The 17,470-nt window shown below is 41.0% G+C and overlaps 3 protein-coding genes and 1 non-coding gene across 4 annotated transcripts in view; 2 read left to right on the plus strand and 2 right to left on the minus strand.

Moving 5' to 3' along the window:
- The window catches only part of LOC139548984 (zinc finger protein 180-like), a 347,214-nt gene that overhangs the window by 243,655 nt on the left and 86,089 nt on the right, over positions 1 to 17,470 (minus strand). The window lies entirely within an intron of this gene.
- LOC139542202 (zinc finger protein 271-like) lies at positions 363 to 9,225 on the plus strand. The gene is made up of 2 exons (XM_071347351.1): positions 363 to 481; positions 5,379 to 9,225. Exons 1-2 carry the CDS (start codon positions 363 to 365, stop codon positions 7,159 to 7,161), a joined length of 1,902 nt encoding a protein of 633 aa, XP_071203452.1. The 3' UTR covers positions 7,162 to 9,225.
- trnaa-ugc (transfer RNA alanine (anticodon UGC)) lies at positions 10,204 to 10,279 on the minus strand. The gene has a single exon. It is a non-coding gene; the product is annotated as a tRNA-Ala (tRNA).
- The window catches only part of LOC139548391 (zinc finger protein ZFP2-like), a 315,038-nt gene continuing 310,416 nt past the window's right edge, over positions 12,849 to 17,470 (plus strand). The window contains exon 1 of the mRNA XM_071358072.1: positions 12,849 to 13,386. Coding sequence (XP_071214173.1) covers positions 13,110 to 13,386 — 277 coding nt within the window. The 5' untranslated portion in view covers positions 12,849 to 13,109. The remainder of the gene's footprint in view (positions 13,387 to 17,470) is intronic.

Genomic DNA, 17,470 nt, shown 5'->3' on the forward strand with positions numbered 1-17,470 from the left:
CTTTTGTCTGAAAATTTTATTTACATTTTACTCAACTGCGTTACCCACTCCAGTCAGCTGATGGCGGTCTGGGACTTTAAGGCAATGCTGCTACTGTGACGTATAATCTAGTGGACGGAACGCTTCTTTCAGCAGCAGCAACAGTTCGTCAGACGCCTCGGTAGCTTGCTAGACAAAATAGACGAACCAATAAAGCTCTTTAGACGCTTTAGTGTATATTAGCCAATGTATTTTAAACCCACTTCTGTCGTCTAGTTAGTTATCCTTTTTAATTTCATAATTTTCATATTTACGGTATTGTTTTTATTCATCTAGCGGGCTGGTTAAGTTAGCATTAGCCTAGCTAGCTAACATCTCCAACCATGAGGTCACTAAGCTACTCTCTTGTTAATGAAGAGGAGGACTGCTGGACGGAGAAAGGAGCTCTGGTGAAAGAGGAGGAGGAAGAGAAGGATATCACAGTAAAACAAGAATTAGAGGTGTGAGGCTGTTACAGTGAAAGAAGAAGAGAAAGACGTTTCAGTGAAAGAAGAGGAAGACGCGTTCAGATTGAAAGAGGAAGAGGATGTTACAGTAAAAGAAGAGGAGGAAGAGAAAGAGGAGGGTGCAGTTTTTGGAGTGAAGGAGGAGGATGAGGGAGATGACTGTCACATCGAAAAAGGAGGAGGAGGAAACTGGATATCTGGGCCCGGTTTCCCAAACGCATCTTAAGGCATCCAGTGGTTCTAAGGATGATCTTAGCCATAAGATGTTTTTGAGAGACCGTTCCCTGATTAACACTAGTAAGTACTGTCTTAAAAACAGAGACACAAACTCTGCAGTTGTTGAACTGATGTTTTTTTTATTTAACCTTTATTTAACCAGGTGGCCATGATGTCATAATGATAGTTTAACCAGGTGACCATGATGTCATAATGATAGTTTAACCAGGTGACCATGATGTCATAATGATAGTTTAACCAGGTGACCGTGATGTCATAATGATAGTTTAACCAGGTGGCCATGATGTCATAATGATAGTTTAACCAGGTAGGCCATGATGTCATAATGATAGTTTAACCAGGTAGGCCAGTTGAGAACACGTTCTCATTTACAACTGCGACCTGGCCAAGATAAAGCAAAGCAGTGTGACACCGACAACAACACAGAGTTACACATGGAATAAACAATAAACAAGCCAATAACACAATAAGCAAGTTAATGACACAGTAGAAAAAAAGAAAGTCTATATATAGTGTGTGCAAAAGGCATGAGGTAGGCAATGAATAGTCGATAGTAGCGAAGAATTACAATTTAGCAGATTAACACTGGAGTGATAAATGAGCAGATGATGATGTGCAAGTAGAGATACTGGTGTGCAAAAGAGCAGAAAAATAAATAAAAACAGTTTGGGGATGAGGTAGGTGGACTGGGTGGGCTATTTACAGATGGACTATGTACAGCTGCAGCGATCGGTTAGCTGCTCAGATAGCTGATGTTTAAAGTTGGTGAGGGAGATAAGTCTCCAGCTTCAGCGATTTTTGAAATTCGCTCCTGTCACTGGCAGCAGAGAACTGGAAGGATGTGTGGTGGTAAAGGGGAAATCTGCAATTGCTACATCCATATTTTGACTTTTAAATTATTTATTTATAGCCATTGATTCTTGAAGAATATAACACATGCCTCATGAGCTTAGTTCACCTGTTGTACCCCATCAGAACCCATAATAAGATTTTGTACTCCAATGTATAGAAACAATGTAAATCAACACTGTAAAGCCTCAACATGGTTAAAACTATAATGTTGATATCATGGATGGTCAGTCCTTGCATCCATAGGTCTGTCTATGAATTTGAGAGTAGTTAAATTTCTCCAGCCCCATCATCATCTTATTAGCAAAATAGTGGTGGAATTACAGCTTTGTTATTGGTTGATTGATTCTTGTGTGGCTTTTTTAAAGGGACAACCTAGTATTTAAACAGCAACAAAATGGCTGCCAAGAGACTTGGTTTGGTAAACAGCTGAGGGATGGGGGCTGGGATGGGGTCTGGAGAAATGTAACCACTCTCAAATTCATAGAGAAAGCTATTGTATCAACCGTAATCCAACACCTAGCGACCTCGTCAAGAAGTTCAGACATCTTGGCAAAACAGTTTTAAGGTGTTGGCTTGACAGTCGCTGGACCCAGGTTTGAGTCCAGCTCAGGGCTACCCCCTGAATTCACTACACAAATCAAATCAAATTTTATTAGTCACATACACATGGTTAGCAGATGTTAATGCGAGTGTAGCGAAATGCTTGTGCTTCTAGTTCCGACAATGCAGTAATAACCAACAAGTAATCTAACCTAACAATTCCACAACTACTACCTTATACACACACACAAGTGTAAAGGGATAAAGAATATGTACATAAAGATATATGAATGAGTGGTGGTACAGAACGGCATGGCAAGATGCAGTAGATGGTATAGAGTACGGTATATACATATGAGATGAGTACTGTAGGGTATGTAAACATAAAGTGGCATAGTTTAAAGTGGCTAGTGGTACATGTATTACATAAAGATGGCAAGATGCAGTAGATGATATAGAGTACAGTATATACATATGAGATGGGTAATGTAGGGTATGTAAACATTATATTAAGTGGCATTGTTTAAAGTGGCTAGTGGTACATTTTTACATAATTTCCATCAATTCCCATTTTTAAAGTGGCTGGAGTTGAGTCAGTATGTTGGCAGCGGCCGCTAAATGTTAGTGGTGGCTGTTTAACAGTCTGATGGCCTTGAGATAGAAGCTGTTTTTCAGTCTCTCGGTCCCTGCTTTGATGCACCTGTACTGACCTCGCCTTCTGGATGATAGCGGGGTGAACAGGCAGTGGCTTGGGTGGTTGTTGTCCTTGATGATCTTTATGGCCTTCCTGTGACATCGGGTGGTGTAGGTGTCCTGGAGGGCAGGTAGTTTGCCCCTGGTGATGCGTTCTGCAGACCTCACTACCCTCTGGAGAGCCTTACGGTTGTGGGCGGAGCAGTTGCCGTACCAGGCGGTGATACAGCCCGACAGGATGCTCTCGATTGTGCATCTGTAGAAGTTTGTGAGTGTTTTTGGTGACAAGCCGAATTTCTTCAGCCTCCTGAGGTTGAAGAGGCGCTGCTGCGCCTTCTTCACAACGCTGTCTGTGTGGGTGGACCAATTCAGTTTGTCCGTGATGTGTACACCGAGGAACTTAAAACTTTCCACCTTCTCCACTACTGACCCGTCGATGTGGATAGGGGGGTGCTCCCTCTGCTGTTTCCTGAAGTCCACAATCATCTCCTTTGTTTTGTTGACGTTGAGTGTGAGGTTATTTTCCTGACACCACACTCCGAGGGCCCTCACCTCCTCCCTGTAGGCCGTCTCGTCGTTGTTGGTAATCAAGCCTACCACTGTAGTGTCATCCGCAAACTTGATGATTGAGTTGGAGGCGTGCATGGCCACGCAGTCGTGGGTGAACAGGGAGTACAGGAGAGGGCTCAGAACGCACCCTTGTGGGGCCCCAGTGTTGAGGATCAGCGGGGTGGAGATGTTGTTACCTACCCTCACCACCTGGGGGCGGCCCGTCAGGAAGTCCAGGACCCAGTTGCACAGGGCGGGGTCGAGACCCAGGGTCTCGAGCTTGATGACGAGTTTGGAGGGTACTATGGTGTTAAATGCTGAGCTGTAATCGATGAACAGCATTCTCACATGGGTATTCCTCTTGTCCAGATGGGTTAGGGCAGTGTGCAGTGTGGTTGCGATTGCGTCGTCTGTGGACCTATTGGGTCGGTAAGCAAATTGGAGTGGGTCTAGGGTGTCCGGTAGGGTGGAGGTGATATGGTCCTTGACTAGTCTCTCAAAGCACTTCATGATGACGGAAGTGAGTGCTACGGGGCGGTAGTCGTTTAGCTCAGTTACCTTAGCTTTCTTGGGAACAGGAACAATGGTGGCCCTCTTGAAGCATGTGGGAACAGCAGACTGGGATAAGGATTGATTGAATATGTCCGTAAACACACCAGCCAGCTGGTCTGCGCATGCTCTGAGGACGCGGCTGGGAATGCCGTCTGGGCCTGCAGCCTTGCGAGGGTTAACACGTTTAAATGTTTTACTCACCTCGGCTGCGGTGAAGGAGAGCCCGCAGGTTTTGGTAGGGGGCCGTGTCAGTTGTCCTCTATTGTCCTCAAAGCGGGCAAAAAAGTTGTTTAGCCTGTCTGGGAGCAAGACATCCTGGTCCGCGACGGGGCTGGTTTTCTTTTTGTAATCCGTGATTGACTGTAGACCCTGCCACATACCTCTTGTGTCTGAGCTGTTGAATTGCGACTCGATTTTGTCTCTGTACTGAGACTTAGCCTGTTTGATTGCCTTGCGGAGAGAATAGCTACACTGTTTGTATTCGGTCATGCTTCCGGTCACCTTGCCCTGGTTAAAAGCAGTGGTTCGCGCTTTCAGTTTCACGCGAATGCTGCCGTCAATCCACGGTTTCTGGTTTGGGAATGTTTTTATCGTTGCTGTGGGTACGACATCGTCAATGCACTTCCTAATGAACTCGCTCACCGAATCAGCATATTCGTCAATATTGTTGTTGGACGCGATGCGGAACATATTCCAATCCGCGTGATCGAAGCAGTCTTGAAGCGTGGATTCAGATTGGTCGGACCAGCGTTGAACAGACCTGAGCGCGGGAGCTTGTTGTTTGAGTTTCTGTTTGTAGGCTGGAATCAACAAAATGGAGTCGTGGTCAGCTTTTCCGAAAGGGGGGCGGGGGAGGGCCTTATAAGCGTCGCGGAAATTAGTATAACAATGGTCTAGTGCTTTTCCAGCCCTGGTAGCACAATCGATATGCTGATAGAATTTAGGGAGTTTTGTTTTTAGATTAGCCTTGTTAAAATCCCCAGCTACGATGAATGCAGCCTCAGGGTGTGTGGTTTCCAGTTTACAAAGAGTCAGATAAAGTTCGTTCAGGGCCATCGATGTGTCTGCTTGGGGGGGAATATATACGGCTGTGATTATGATTGAAGAGAATTCCCTTGGTAGATAATGCGGTCGACATTTGATTGTGAGGATTTCTAGATCAGGTGAACAGAATGACTTGAGTTCCTGTGTGTTGTTATGATGATCACACCACTTCTCGTTAATCATAAGGCATACCTAGCACTCTGACTCTACACCAGAGAATACACACAGGAGAGAAATCTTATAGCTGTGGTCAATGTGGGAAGAGTTTTATTACATCTGCCCAACTGACTCTACACCAGAGAAAACAAGACAATATATGACTGTTCTTGCTCATTTTAAGACAAATTTCAAATAATCATTACATTCATTACAGACGTCAATTGTTGTACAACATCATGGCTACGCTGTTGGCATCACTTTTTACAGTGGATTTCCGCTGTTGTGGGCCTTTAACCATCTGTCTGACTTTGTTGTTCACACAGGAGAGAGACAGGACTACCGTGGGTCCTCTGGGGAGCCTCAACAACCTCATGATGCTGACAAGGCAGAGAAGAGTTTCTCCACATCAGAACACCTCAAGAAACACCAGCAGAGATCCACAGGGAAGAAACCTCACTGCTGCTCTGACTGTGGGAAGAGATTCACCTCCTCAGCAGGCATTAAAATTCATCAGAAAATCCACACAGTAGAGAAACCTTATAGCTGTAATGAATGTGGGAAGAGTTTTATTCACCTAAGCAGCTTGATGTCACACCAGAGAACACACACAGGAGAGAAATCTTATAGCTGTACTCAATGTGGGAAGAGTTTTGGTCAATCTAGCACTCTGACTCTACACCAGAGAATACACACAGGAGAGAAACCTTATAGCTGTGGTCAATGTGGGAAGAGTTTTGGTCAATCTAGCACTCTGACTCTACACCAGAGAATACACACAGGAGAGAAATCTTATAGCTGTGGTCAATGTGGGAAGAGTTTTACTACATCTGCCCAACTGACTCTACACCAGAGAACACACACAGGAGAGAAACCTTATAGCTGTGATCAATGTGGGAAGAGTTTTACTACATCTGCCCAACTGACTCTACACCAGAGAACACACACAGGAGAGAAACCTTATAGCTGTGATCAATGTGGGAAGAGCTTTGCTGTATCTAGCACTCTGACTCTACACCAGAGAATACACACAGGAGAGAAACCTTGTAGCTGTGATCAATGTGGGAAGAGTTTTGTTACATCTGGCAATCTGAAGATACACCAGAGAACACACACAGGGGAGAAACCGTTTAGCTGTACTCAATGTGGTAAGAGTTTTACTCAGCTAAGCAACCTGATATCACACCAGAGAACACACACAGGAGAGAAACCATATAGCTGTGGTCAATGTGGGAAGAGTTTTGGTCAATCGAGCACTCTGACTCTACACCAGAGAATACACACAGGAGAGAAATCTTATAGCTGTACTCAATGTGGTAAGAGTTTTACTCAGCTAAGCAACCTGATATCACACCAGAGAACACACACAGGAGAGAAACCATATAGCTGTAATGAATGTGGGAAGAGTTTTATTCACCTTAGCAGCTTGATGTCACACCAGAGAACACACACAGGAGAGAAATCTTATAGCTGTGATCAATGTGGGAAGAGTTTTACTACATCTGCCCAACTGACTCTACACCAGAGAACACACACAGGAGAGAAACCTTATAGCTGTGATCAATGTGGGAAGAGCTTTGCTGTATCTAGCACTCTGACTCTACACCAGAGAATACATACAGGAGAGAAACCTTATAGCTGTGATCAATGTGGAAAGAGTTTTGGTCGATCTGGCCAGCTGTCATCACACCAGAGAATACACACAGGAGATAAATCTTATAGCTGTGGTCAATGTGGAAAGAGTTTTGGTCGATCTGGCCAGCTGACATCACACCAGAGAATACACACAGGAGATAAATCTTATACCTGTGGTCAATGTGGGAAGAGTTTTACTACATCTAGCATTCTGACTGTACACCAGAGAACACACACAGGAGATAAACCTTATACCTGTGGTCAATGTGGGAAGAGTTTTACTACATCTAGCTCTCTGACTGTACACCAGAGAATACACACGGGAGAGAAACCTCATAGCTGTGATCAATGTGGGAAGAGGTACACTGATAAAAGATCTCTGATTAAACATCAGAAAATACATGGAGTTGTTTCATGATATCAATGAATTAATGTCACAATGTGGAATGATGTAACATTGTAGTAGGAGTATTTAAATGATGTCACAATGTAGAACCCTAAATGTTTGCCCCCTGTTCAATTGATTTCAACATGATATGGATATTAGCCTCAGGGGGAAAATCCAGGCTCTGAATTGGAAGAGTACTATTTATGTGATTTAACAAAAAGTGACTAACACAAAAGGAGCTGTGTTACACTTACCACGTTGGTGACCCACTTGAATCGATATGCAACACTTCAAAATGTAGCGATCTATTTTCTACAAATTGTCCTCTAATCAGGGATGTACACATTATTCCCATATTCTGTGTGGTTTTTGAGCTGTTAGTTTTAACAGGACGCGTAACCTCATCTCCCTTCTGTCACACAAATAATTTTGACATGATATCGATGAGTGATGACAAATAAGGGTTTTTTCCTTTGTTTAGTGACCCCTAAATTTAAATACATCACTCCAAAATGTAGCTGACTGTTTTCTGCAGGTTGTCCTCTAACCAGTGAGGTGAAAGATATCTCCCATTTCCATGTGTTTTTTTAGTTGTGTTAGTTTCAACAGCACCTACAACCTGATGTCCCCCCTAATCGATATCAGTGATTTATTTCTACTTGTCAAAACAACAGCGTTTCTGGTGCTTGTGCAGTTTATAAGGAGCTTGTTTTAAAAAATATTATTATTGTGGCCGATGTTTGTGTATATACCACATGTTAGGTTTTCAATTTATCCCAAACTGTTTGGTTATTGATTTGAACATGTTAAAAATGTGTTTTGACATTGGGCTATCCCACCTAGAAACTGTGCAACCAAATATTTCATATTTACATTTCATGTAACATTTGGTAATGGTAATTATTTATGCAACCAACTAACAATTATATTGACATTGTGCTTTTAGAATATCAAGGTTAATTCTCACATGTGCCAAACCAAATGTACGAGAGCATGACATTGGGGACTGGGCCCAGATCCAACAACATGCCTATCTAGTGAACAATGAAAAGAGAGAGAAGCTCTGCAGTGAGGTGGAAAGTTACTACAGATATTGCAGGAGTTTCCTCTTGAAATCAGACATGTCTGTGGTGAGAACAACCTGGTTGCTGATTGTCTCAAGGGTGGGCAGTCAAAATGTTTTGCGTTTAGCCAGTGCGTTGCCATGGATCACAATTTATTTTGACTGTTTTTCCGTATTGGAGACGAGTTTTGTTTGGGCTCGTTTCAAGGGGACGAGAGTTCTAGAAGTTAGTGAGTTTTAGGTTTCTCTGTGGGAAAAATAAATATTGTTTTTAGTTGTTGTTAGACAGACACCATGTTTATATTGGTGATGGTGAAGCATTGTAGTTGATTATAATGTGACATGGAAGTTGTTTTCTGTTGGTGGTGAGCATTCTCTTAAGCTTTTGGTTTTTTCATTTATGTTTTGAGGTTGGACTTTAGCACGTATAGCTCGTTAGCACGTATAGCTTGTTAGCACGTAGGACGCACTGATTGGTGTCACCTCGTTAGTCAGTATGTGTTACACCTGTGCTGGCTTGTCCATCTCGTTAGTGGGAAGGTGTTTCACCTGAGCTGGTCCAGGTTCTATTTAAGAGTGTCTGGCCCAGTGCTCCAGTTGTCTTGATAGATGTGGAGAGTCAACACCTTTAGTTGCTCCACCTTTTTGGTTTGCTTCCTGTCTTTAAGTTTGGTGTGGGTTTTTCTTTTGTTTGCTTCTTCTTGGGCAGATTTAGTGGGTCTCATGGTTGGTGTCTTTTAGGTCCCAGTTGTTGTTACTTGTCAATTTTCAGAGGACACCCCCATAGTGTCTTTCAGAACCCCTCCTAAAAAAACAAGCTTATATTTTGGGTTGGGTTGGATATTGCATCCAATTAATATTTTAATCAATGGCATTTCCTTAGAATGTTCATTAGTCTTTCAGTTGTTAGTCTTATGTTGTGTACTAAATATTTCTGTATATTTTCATTGTTTTTTCCTGTGAAGCCGTTGTGTTGCATCCATGTCTGAAATGTGCTGTATAATTAAAGCTTGATTTGATTTCAACAAATGAACCCAATGACTGACCAATCAACAGACCCTCCATCTTAGTATGAAAAACAGTATCAATCCCACTTTTCCAGCCTGCTGAAGGTGTGGTGGAGTGGTAAACACGACTCCCGGCTCTACCAGGGGCTTGAGGTGGTCTCTCACAGCTCTGCTTATGTCATGTTCTGTGGCCTTGCTGTTCCATTTCTTGACTGCCCCTGCAACACAGAAAGAAACACATTTAATCATATTATATAAAACATTCAAAGTAATGGATATGGAGCATCTATGGCCTCAGTTACACCTGGCACCTAAATGTGACTTCTGTCATCCGATCACTCCAAGCTGAATTCGGTTCAGATCTACCAGGATGGGCCTTTGACAGTCTGGACGCAGTCAGGCCACTGAATATAAATAAGCAAAGTAAAGAGGTGGGGTGAATGAGTGGGGAAAAGTACATTTGATACAAATTACCTTCATAATATCAAAGAACAAATGTGTGTGTCTGAGGGGAAAATAACTTTCATACAGCCAAAAGGGGTGAGAAATTACACCAATATCAGTGGACAATTTGCACTAATGTAAATAAACATAGATGATGGAACATATTCCCTTTTGCTGACGTGATGAACCGCTAAGGGGACAAAAATATTTACCATCTAAACCACGTGTGACCTCTCACCTCTCTGGCTGTAGAAGTGTTCTTCCTAACCAGTCCCTCAACAGCTCTCTGACTGAGCTCCACCCTCACTGGGTCTTCAGAGGAGAGGAAGGCTGAGGAGGGATGGAAGGATGAATGGCTCAGTCAGTCAATGAAATGTAGAGCTGATGTCTATGCTGTCTGATAAAATCACTATTTTAGTAGTTCATTAAAGTAAATAAGGCTTTATGATTGCTGAATACCAACTATCAATCACATTTACATTACATTTAAGTCATTTAGCAGACGCTCTTATCCAGAGCGACTTACAAGTACATACATTCATACTTTTTTTTTTGTACTGGCCCCCCGTGGGAATCGAACCCACAACCCTGGCGTTGCAAGCGCCATGCTCTACCAACTGAGCCACACGGGGCCCGAATCACTTAGATCATGTATTTTCAGGTACAGATACATCCTTGGGACGTCCCTAGCCCATTGAAGTTGACATTTAAAATGGTTAAGGTAAAATTGTTAAACCCTAAAAAATGTACCCTAATGGTTAAGGTAGGGGTTAAACCCTAAATTAACCCAAATGGTTAAGGTAGGGGTTAAACCCTAAATTAACCCTAATGGTTAAGGTAGGGGTTAAACCCTAAATTAACCCTAATGGTTAAGGTAATAAGGTGTAACTTTGCATTGGGACTTCAAACATATATTTCATTTGATATTTTATAAACATACACATACAAATTACAACCTCATACAAACATTAACTACATCACACCTGCCCAGACCCACTAGAACACACCTCCATCTCCATTAACTACATCACACCTGCCCAGACCCACTAGAACACACCTCCATCTCCATTAACTACATCACACCTGCCCAGACCCACTAGAACACACCTCCATCTCCATTAACTACATCACACCTGTCCAGACCCACTAGAACACACCTCCATCTCCATTAACTACATGACACCTGCCCAGACCCACTAGAACACACCTCCATCTCCATTAACTACATCACACCTGTCCAGACCCACTAGAACACACCTCCATCTCCATTAACTACATCACACCTGTCCAGACCCACTAGAACACACCTCCATCTCCATTAACTACATCACACCTGTCCAGACCCACTAGAACACACCTCCATCTCCATTAACTACATCACACCTGTCCAGACCCACTAGAACACACCTCCATCTCCATTAACTACATCACACCTGCCCAGACCCACTGGAACACACCTCCATCTCCATTAACTACATCACACCTGCCCAGACCCACTAGAACACACCTCCATCTCCATTAACTACATCACACCTGCCCAGACCCACTAGAACACACCTCCATCTCCATTAACTACATCACACCTGCCCAGACCCACTAGAACACACCTCCATCTCAAGCGCCCACATCAGCACCATTTTATTTCTCTCCGTCACTTTAAACTTTAAGATAACAAAGCATTTGACCTTTCTTTTGAATTAACAACAGAGGACTGGTTGATTTCCAGGTTTTAATTAAGTATAATTTTTAAGATGATTGATGAGAGTCAGGAGTCAGATGTGAAGGAGGAGGTTGATCATCAGGAGTCAGATGTGAAGGAGGAGGTTGATCATCAGGAGTCAGATGTGAAGGAGGAGGTTGATCATCAGGAGTCAGATGTGAAGGAGGAGGTTGATCATCAGGAGTCAGATGTGAAGGAAGAGGTTGATCATCAGGAGTCAGATGTGAAGGAGGAGGTTGATCATCAGTGAACCTCTAGGATTGTGGCTGGGCTGGCGTTTACACTTCCAGCTTGGTCATATATTTTGATACATTGAATGTTGATATTGTGAACCTATGTTATATATTTGTACCTCTTGTTTCATGAAGTGATTTCACAAAGTACTGCCCCTATATACACAGTGCATTCGGAAGTTTTCAGACCCCTTCACTTTTTCTACATTTTGTTACGTTACAGCCTTATTCTAAAATGGATTAAATAATTTTTTCTCCCTCATCAATCTACACACAATACCCAATAATGACATGACAATACCCCATAATGACATCACAGTACCCCATAATGACATCACAATATCCAATAATGACATCACAATACCCCATAATGACATCACAATACCCAATAATGACAAAACAAAAACAGGGTTTTATAAATGATACATGAAAAAAAATGATTTTCTTTCAAGGACATTTCTAAGTGACACTAAACTTTTGAACGGTAGTGTACATCTACATGATGTATTGTGACACCACGTAGGAGCAATATAGACCTAGTCTGTTCATTATATACATCTACATGATGTATTGTTACACCATGTAGGAGCAGTATAGACCTAGTCTGTTCATTATATACATCTACATGATGTATTGTTTCACCATGTAGGAGCAGTATAGACCTAGTCTGTTCATTATATACATCTACATGATGTGTTGTTTCACCATGTAGGAGCAGTATAGACCTAGTCTGTTCATTATATACATCTACATGATGTATTGTTACACCATGTAGGAGTAGTATAGACCTAGTCTGTTCATTATATACATCTACATGATGTATTGTTACACCATGTAGGAGCAGTATAGACCTAGTCTGTTCATTATATACATCTACATGATGTATTGTTACACCACGTAGGAGCAGTATAGACGTAGTCTGTTCATTATATACATCTACATGATGTATTGTTACACCATGTAGGAGCAGTATAGACCTACAGTAGCTAGCTACTTATTTAGATTTAGTATGACTCAATGAAACTGCCTTAAATGTTCTTAAATGTGCTGTAGTAAACATGTTTTATTCACACTAATCAATCAAGACTTTATTGTCTTTGTATGTGTCAATATAATAGTATAATTTAATTCAACCATTTAAAATAATCTTTGTCTGAAAATAAAATATGATCCTCAACTGCGTTTCCCCCTCCAGTCAGCAGACGGCGATGTGCGTCTTTCAGGCGATGCTGCCAGCGTGACGTATAATCTAGTGGACGGTTCTTCATAAACAGCTCGTCAACCACCTCCGTAGCTTGCTAGCCAACATAGCCGAAATATTCAAGCTATTTAGACGCTTTCGGTGTATATTAGCTACTGTGTTTTAGACACACGTTTGTCGTATCTACTTGTTAACCTATTTAATATTACGTTATTTTGTATTAGTCAGCTATAGTAGCTATAGTAGCTGACTGGTTAAATTAGCACTAGCCTAGTCGCTAATGATAGCTAGCTAGCTAACATCCCCGAACATGAGCTCCCTAAACTTCTCCCCTCTTGTTAAAGAAGAGGCGGTCTGCTGGACGGAAAAAGATGCTCTGGGGCTGAACATTGTCGTGAAAGAGGAGAAGGAAGAAGAGGATGTGACAGTAAAACAAGAAGTAGAGAGTGAGGCTGTTACAGTGAAAGAAGAAGAGATAGATGTTACAGTAAAAGAAGAGGAGGATGCAGTTTTTGGAGTGAAGAAGGAAGGAGAGATTACTGTCACATTGAAAGATGAAGAGGAGGAGATAGATCTGTTTAACACCAGTAAGTACCGCCTTAAATTGTTTTTTAACTTTGGATATTCGGAGTTGGCTCGTCAATACCTCTTCAACGGAGGGCCCAGGATGATGACTGATATGTCTAGAATCAGACGACGTAGAGAACAAGCTACCCCTTGTTTTCTCTGTTCCGTTTCCAAAAAGTGTCTTAACATATATATTTGAGAAGGGTCTATCTGCTGACCGCAGACTGGGGGGCACGGCATGTAGTGATGTTTTACTACACACCGTGCCCCCCAATAGTGCCATGTGAGAGTTGGGTTGGCTTCACCAAAGATTATGGATATACTGACAAGATGTCTCTCCGCCCTCACAAGGGGAGTAGTTGTCCACAAAGCGGCACTGCGGGTTGTCTAGCTCCCGCCTACCCTTTCTTTGGATTGGTGGATTCATCTTTTTATTGTAATCTATTGTTTATGTTCTATGAGGGTTGTTGACGCTCAACCGCCTGTATTCAGTGGGTATTCAATGGAGAGAGATGCTAAGCTACTAGCATGAATATGCATAGCGATCTGGAGACAACTCCTATAGTGTTTTTTTATCAAAGTTGTCGGTATGTCACGTGTCCACATAACAACGTAAGCATTACGAAACTTCTGTTGGATCAAGTAAACCTCACGTAGCAAATAAGCCATTCATTTTGTTGTTGACCAAATTCGACACTTTCCACATTGGGTTGATAATTGTTTCCACTTGGATACAACCTACTGTAGCCTACTGGCATGACCTAGAGAGTTACAACCTACTGTAGCCTACTGGCATGACCTAGAGAGTTACAACCTACTGTAACCAACTGGCATGACCTAGAGAGATACAACCTACTGTAACATACTGGCTAGACCTAGAGAGTTACAACCTACTGTAGCCTACTGGCATGACCTAGAGAGATACAACCTACTGTAACATACTGGCATGACCTAGAGAGATACAACCTACTGTAACCTACTGGCATGACCTAGAGAGATACAACCTACTGTAACCTACTGGCATGACCTAGAGAGATACAACCTACTGTAACCTACTGGCATGACCTAGAGAGATACAACCTACTGTAGCCTACTGGCATGACCTAGAGAGATAAAGTTGTAAAGTTCCTGGATTTTAATTTGGCCAAAAATGTAATATGCATCCCTTTATTCTAAAATGTATCACAATACCCCATAATGACATCACAATACCCCATAATGACATCACAATACCCCATAATGACATCACAATACCCCATAATGCCAAAGCAAAAACAGGTTTCGATTTTTTGCAAATGTATTGAAATTATTCCCCAGGATAACTAGTCTCAGAGTAATGTAAGAACCCAGGATAACTAGTCTCAGAGTAATGTAAGATCCCAGGATAACTAGTCTCAGAGTAATGTAAGATGCTTGGAAAAAGAAGCTGAAAAGAATGAAAGAATAACTAAAATGTGTATCCTGGATGTCAGACCCCCAACTCTCCAAACGGAATAAATAATCAAATGTGTCTCCTTGGCAACATTAGAACCTCGGAACGTTTACTGTGTACTGGGTCGAGACAAAGGAATGATGTAAACAAATAATCCAAAATATTTTTGTCAATGAGACAGTATATAAACAAAGGAATGACCGAACCCCCTTTGGTGACTGAATGCTTGTAAGGAAAACTAGATGATCAAAACATTAGATCACATCAAATAAGCCTGAGTGGTTTCACCTCCTCCCAGACTATACTGGATACTACAGTTATAACTATAGATAGTTATACAGGATACTAGAGTTATACAGGATACTAGAGTTATACAGGATACTACAGTTATACAGGACACTACAGTTATACAGGATACTACAGTTATAACTATACATAGTTATACAGGATACTACAGTTATACAGGATACTACAGTTTTAACTATACATAGTTATACAGGATACTACAGTTATACAGGATACTACAGTTTTAACTATACATAGTTATACAGGATACTACAGTTATACAGGATACTACAGTTATAACTATACATAGTTATACAGGATACTACAGTTATACAGGATACTACAGTTATACAGGATACTACAGTTATAACTATACATAGTTATACAGGATACTACAGTTATACAGGATACTACAGTTATACAGGATACTACAGTTATACAGGATACTACAGTTATAACTATACATAGTTATACAGGATACTACAGTTATAACTATACATAGTTATACAGGATACTACAGTTATACAGGATACTACAGTTATAACTATACATAGTTATACAGGATACTACAGTTATACAGGATACTACAGTTATAACTATACATAGTTATACAGGATACTACAGTTATAACTATAGATAGTTATACAGGATACTACAGTTATACAGGATACTACAGTTATACAGGATACTACAGTTATACAGGATACTACAGTTATACAGGATACTACAGTTATAACTATACATAGTTATACAGGATACTACAGTTATAACTATACACAGTTATACAGGATAATACAGTTATACAGACATTTACATTTAAGTCATTTAGCAGACGCTCTTATCCAGAGCGACTTACAAATTGGTGCATTCACCTTATGACATCCAGTGGACACTACAGTTATACAGGATACTACAGTTATAACTATACATAGTTATACAGGATACTACAGTTATAACTATACACAGTTATACAGGATAATACAGTTATACAGGATACTACAGTTATACAGGATACTACAGTTATAACTATACATAGTTATACAGGATACTACAGTTATACAGGATACTACAGTTATAACTATACATAGTTATACAGGATACTACAGTTATAACTATACATAGTTATACAGGATACTACAGTTATAACTATACATAGTTATACAGGATACTACAGTTATACAGGATACTACAGTTATACAGGATACTACAGTTATAACTATACATAGTTATATAGGATACTACAGTTATACAGGATACTGCAGTTATACAGGATACTACAGTTATACAGGATACTACAGTTATAACTATACATAGTTATACAGGATACTACAGTTATAACTATACATAGTTATACAGGATACTACAGTTATACAGGATACTACAGTTATACAGGATACTACACTTATAACTATACATAGTTATACAGGATACTACAGTTATACAGGATACTACAGTTTTAACTATACATAGTTATACAGGATACTACAGTTTTAACTATACATAGTTATACAGGATACTACAGTTATAACTATACATAGTTATACAGGATACTACAGTTATACAGGATACTACAGTTATAACTATACATAGTTATTCCAAAGGTGGGCTACTTACTATCCCCTTTTTGCAAGCCACCGTTGCTGATCTATTTTATTTATTTATTTCACCTTTATTTAACCAGGTCGGCCAGTTGAGAACAAGTTCTCATTTACAACTGCGACCTGGCCAAAATAAAGCAAAGCAGTTCGACACATACAACACACAGAGTTACACATGGAGTGTAACAAACATACAGTCAATAATACAGTAGAAAAATAAGTCTATATACAATGTGAGCAAATGAGGTGAGATAAGGGAGGTGAAGGCAAAAAAAGGCCATGGTGGCGAAGTAAATACAATATAGCAAGTAAAACACTGGAATGGTAGATTTGCAGTGGAAGAATGTGCAAATTAGAAATAAAGGGGTGCAAAGGAGCAAAATAAATACAGTAGGGGAAGAGGTAGTTGTTTGGGCTAAATTATAGATGGGCTATGTACAGGTGCAGTAATCTGTGAGCTGCTCTGACAGCTGGTGCTTAAAGCTAGTGAGGGAGATAAGTGTTTCCAGTTTCAGAGATTTTTGTAGTTCGTTCCAGTCATTGGCAGCAGAGAACTGGAAGGAGAGGCGGCCAAAGGAGGAATTGGTTTTGGGGGTGACCAGAGAGATATACCTGCTGGTGGTATCCAATCCACCTACCAATGCCATTCAACTCTCCTTCCGTGACCTCCAACTGCTCTTAAACGCAAGTAAAACTAAATGCATGCTATTCAACCGATCACTGCCTGCACCTGCTCGCCCGTCCATTATCACTACTCTGGACGACGCAGACTTAGAATACGTGGACAAC

This window comes from Salvelinus alpinus, chromosome 2 (assembly GCF_045679555.1).
Source record: "Salvelinus alpinus chromosome 2, SLU_Salpinus.1, whole genome shotgun sequence".
In the NCBI taxonomy this organism is placed as follows: Eukaryota; Metazoa; Chordata; class Actinopteri; order Salmoniformes; family Salmonidae; genus Salvelinus; species Salvelinus alpinus.

Excerpts from the sequence above, each read along its gene's own strand:
- LOC139542202 (XM_071347351.1), top strand. The coding sequence starts at position 363 with ATGAGGTCACTAAGCTACTCTCTTGTTAATGAAGAGGAGGACTGCTGG. Across the intron at positions 482-5,378 it reads GTAAAACAAGAATTAGAGGT|TGGATTTCCGCTGTTGTGGG; the intron begins GTGAGGCTGTTA and ends CACTTTTTACAG.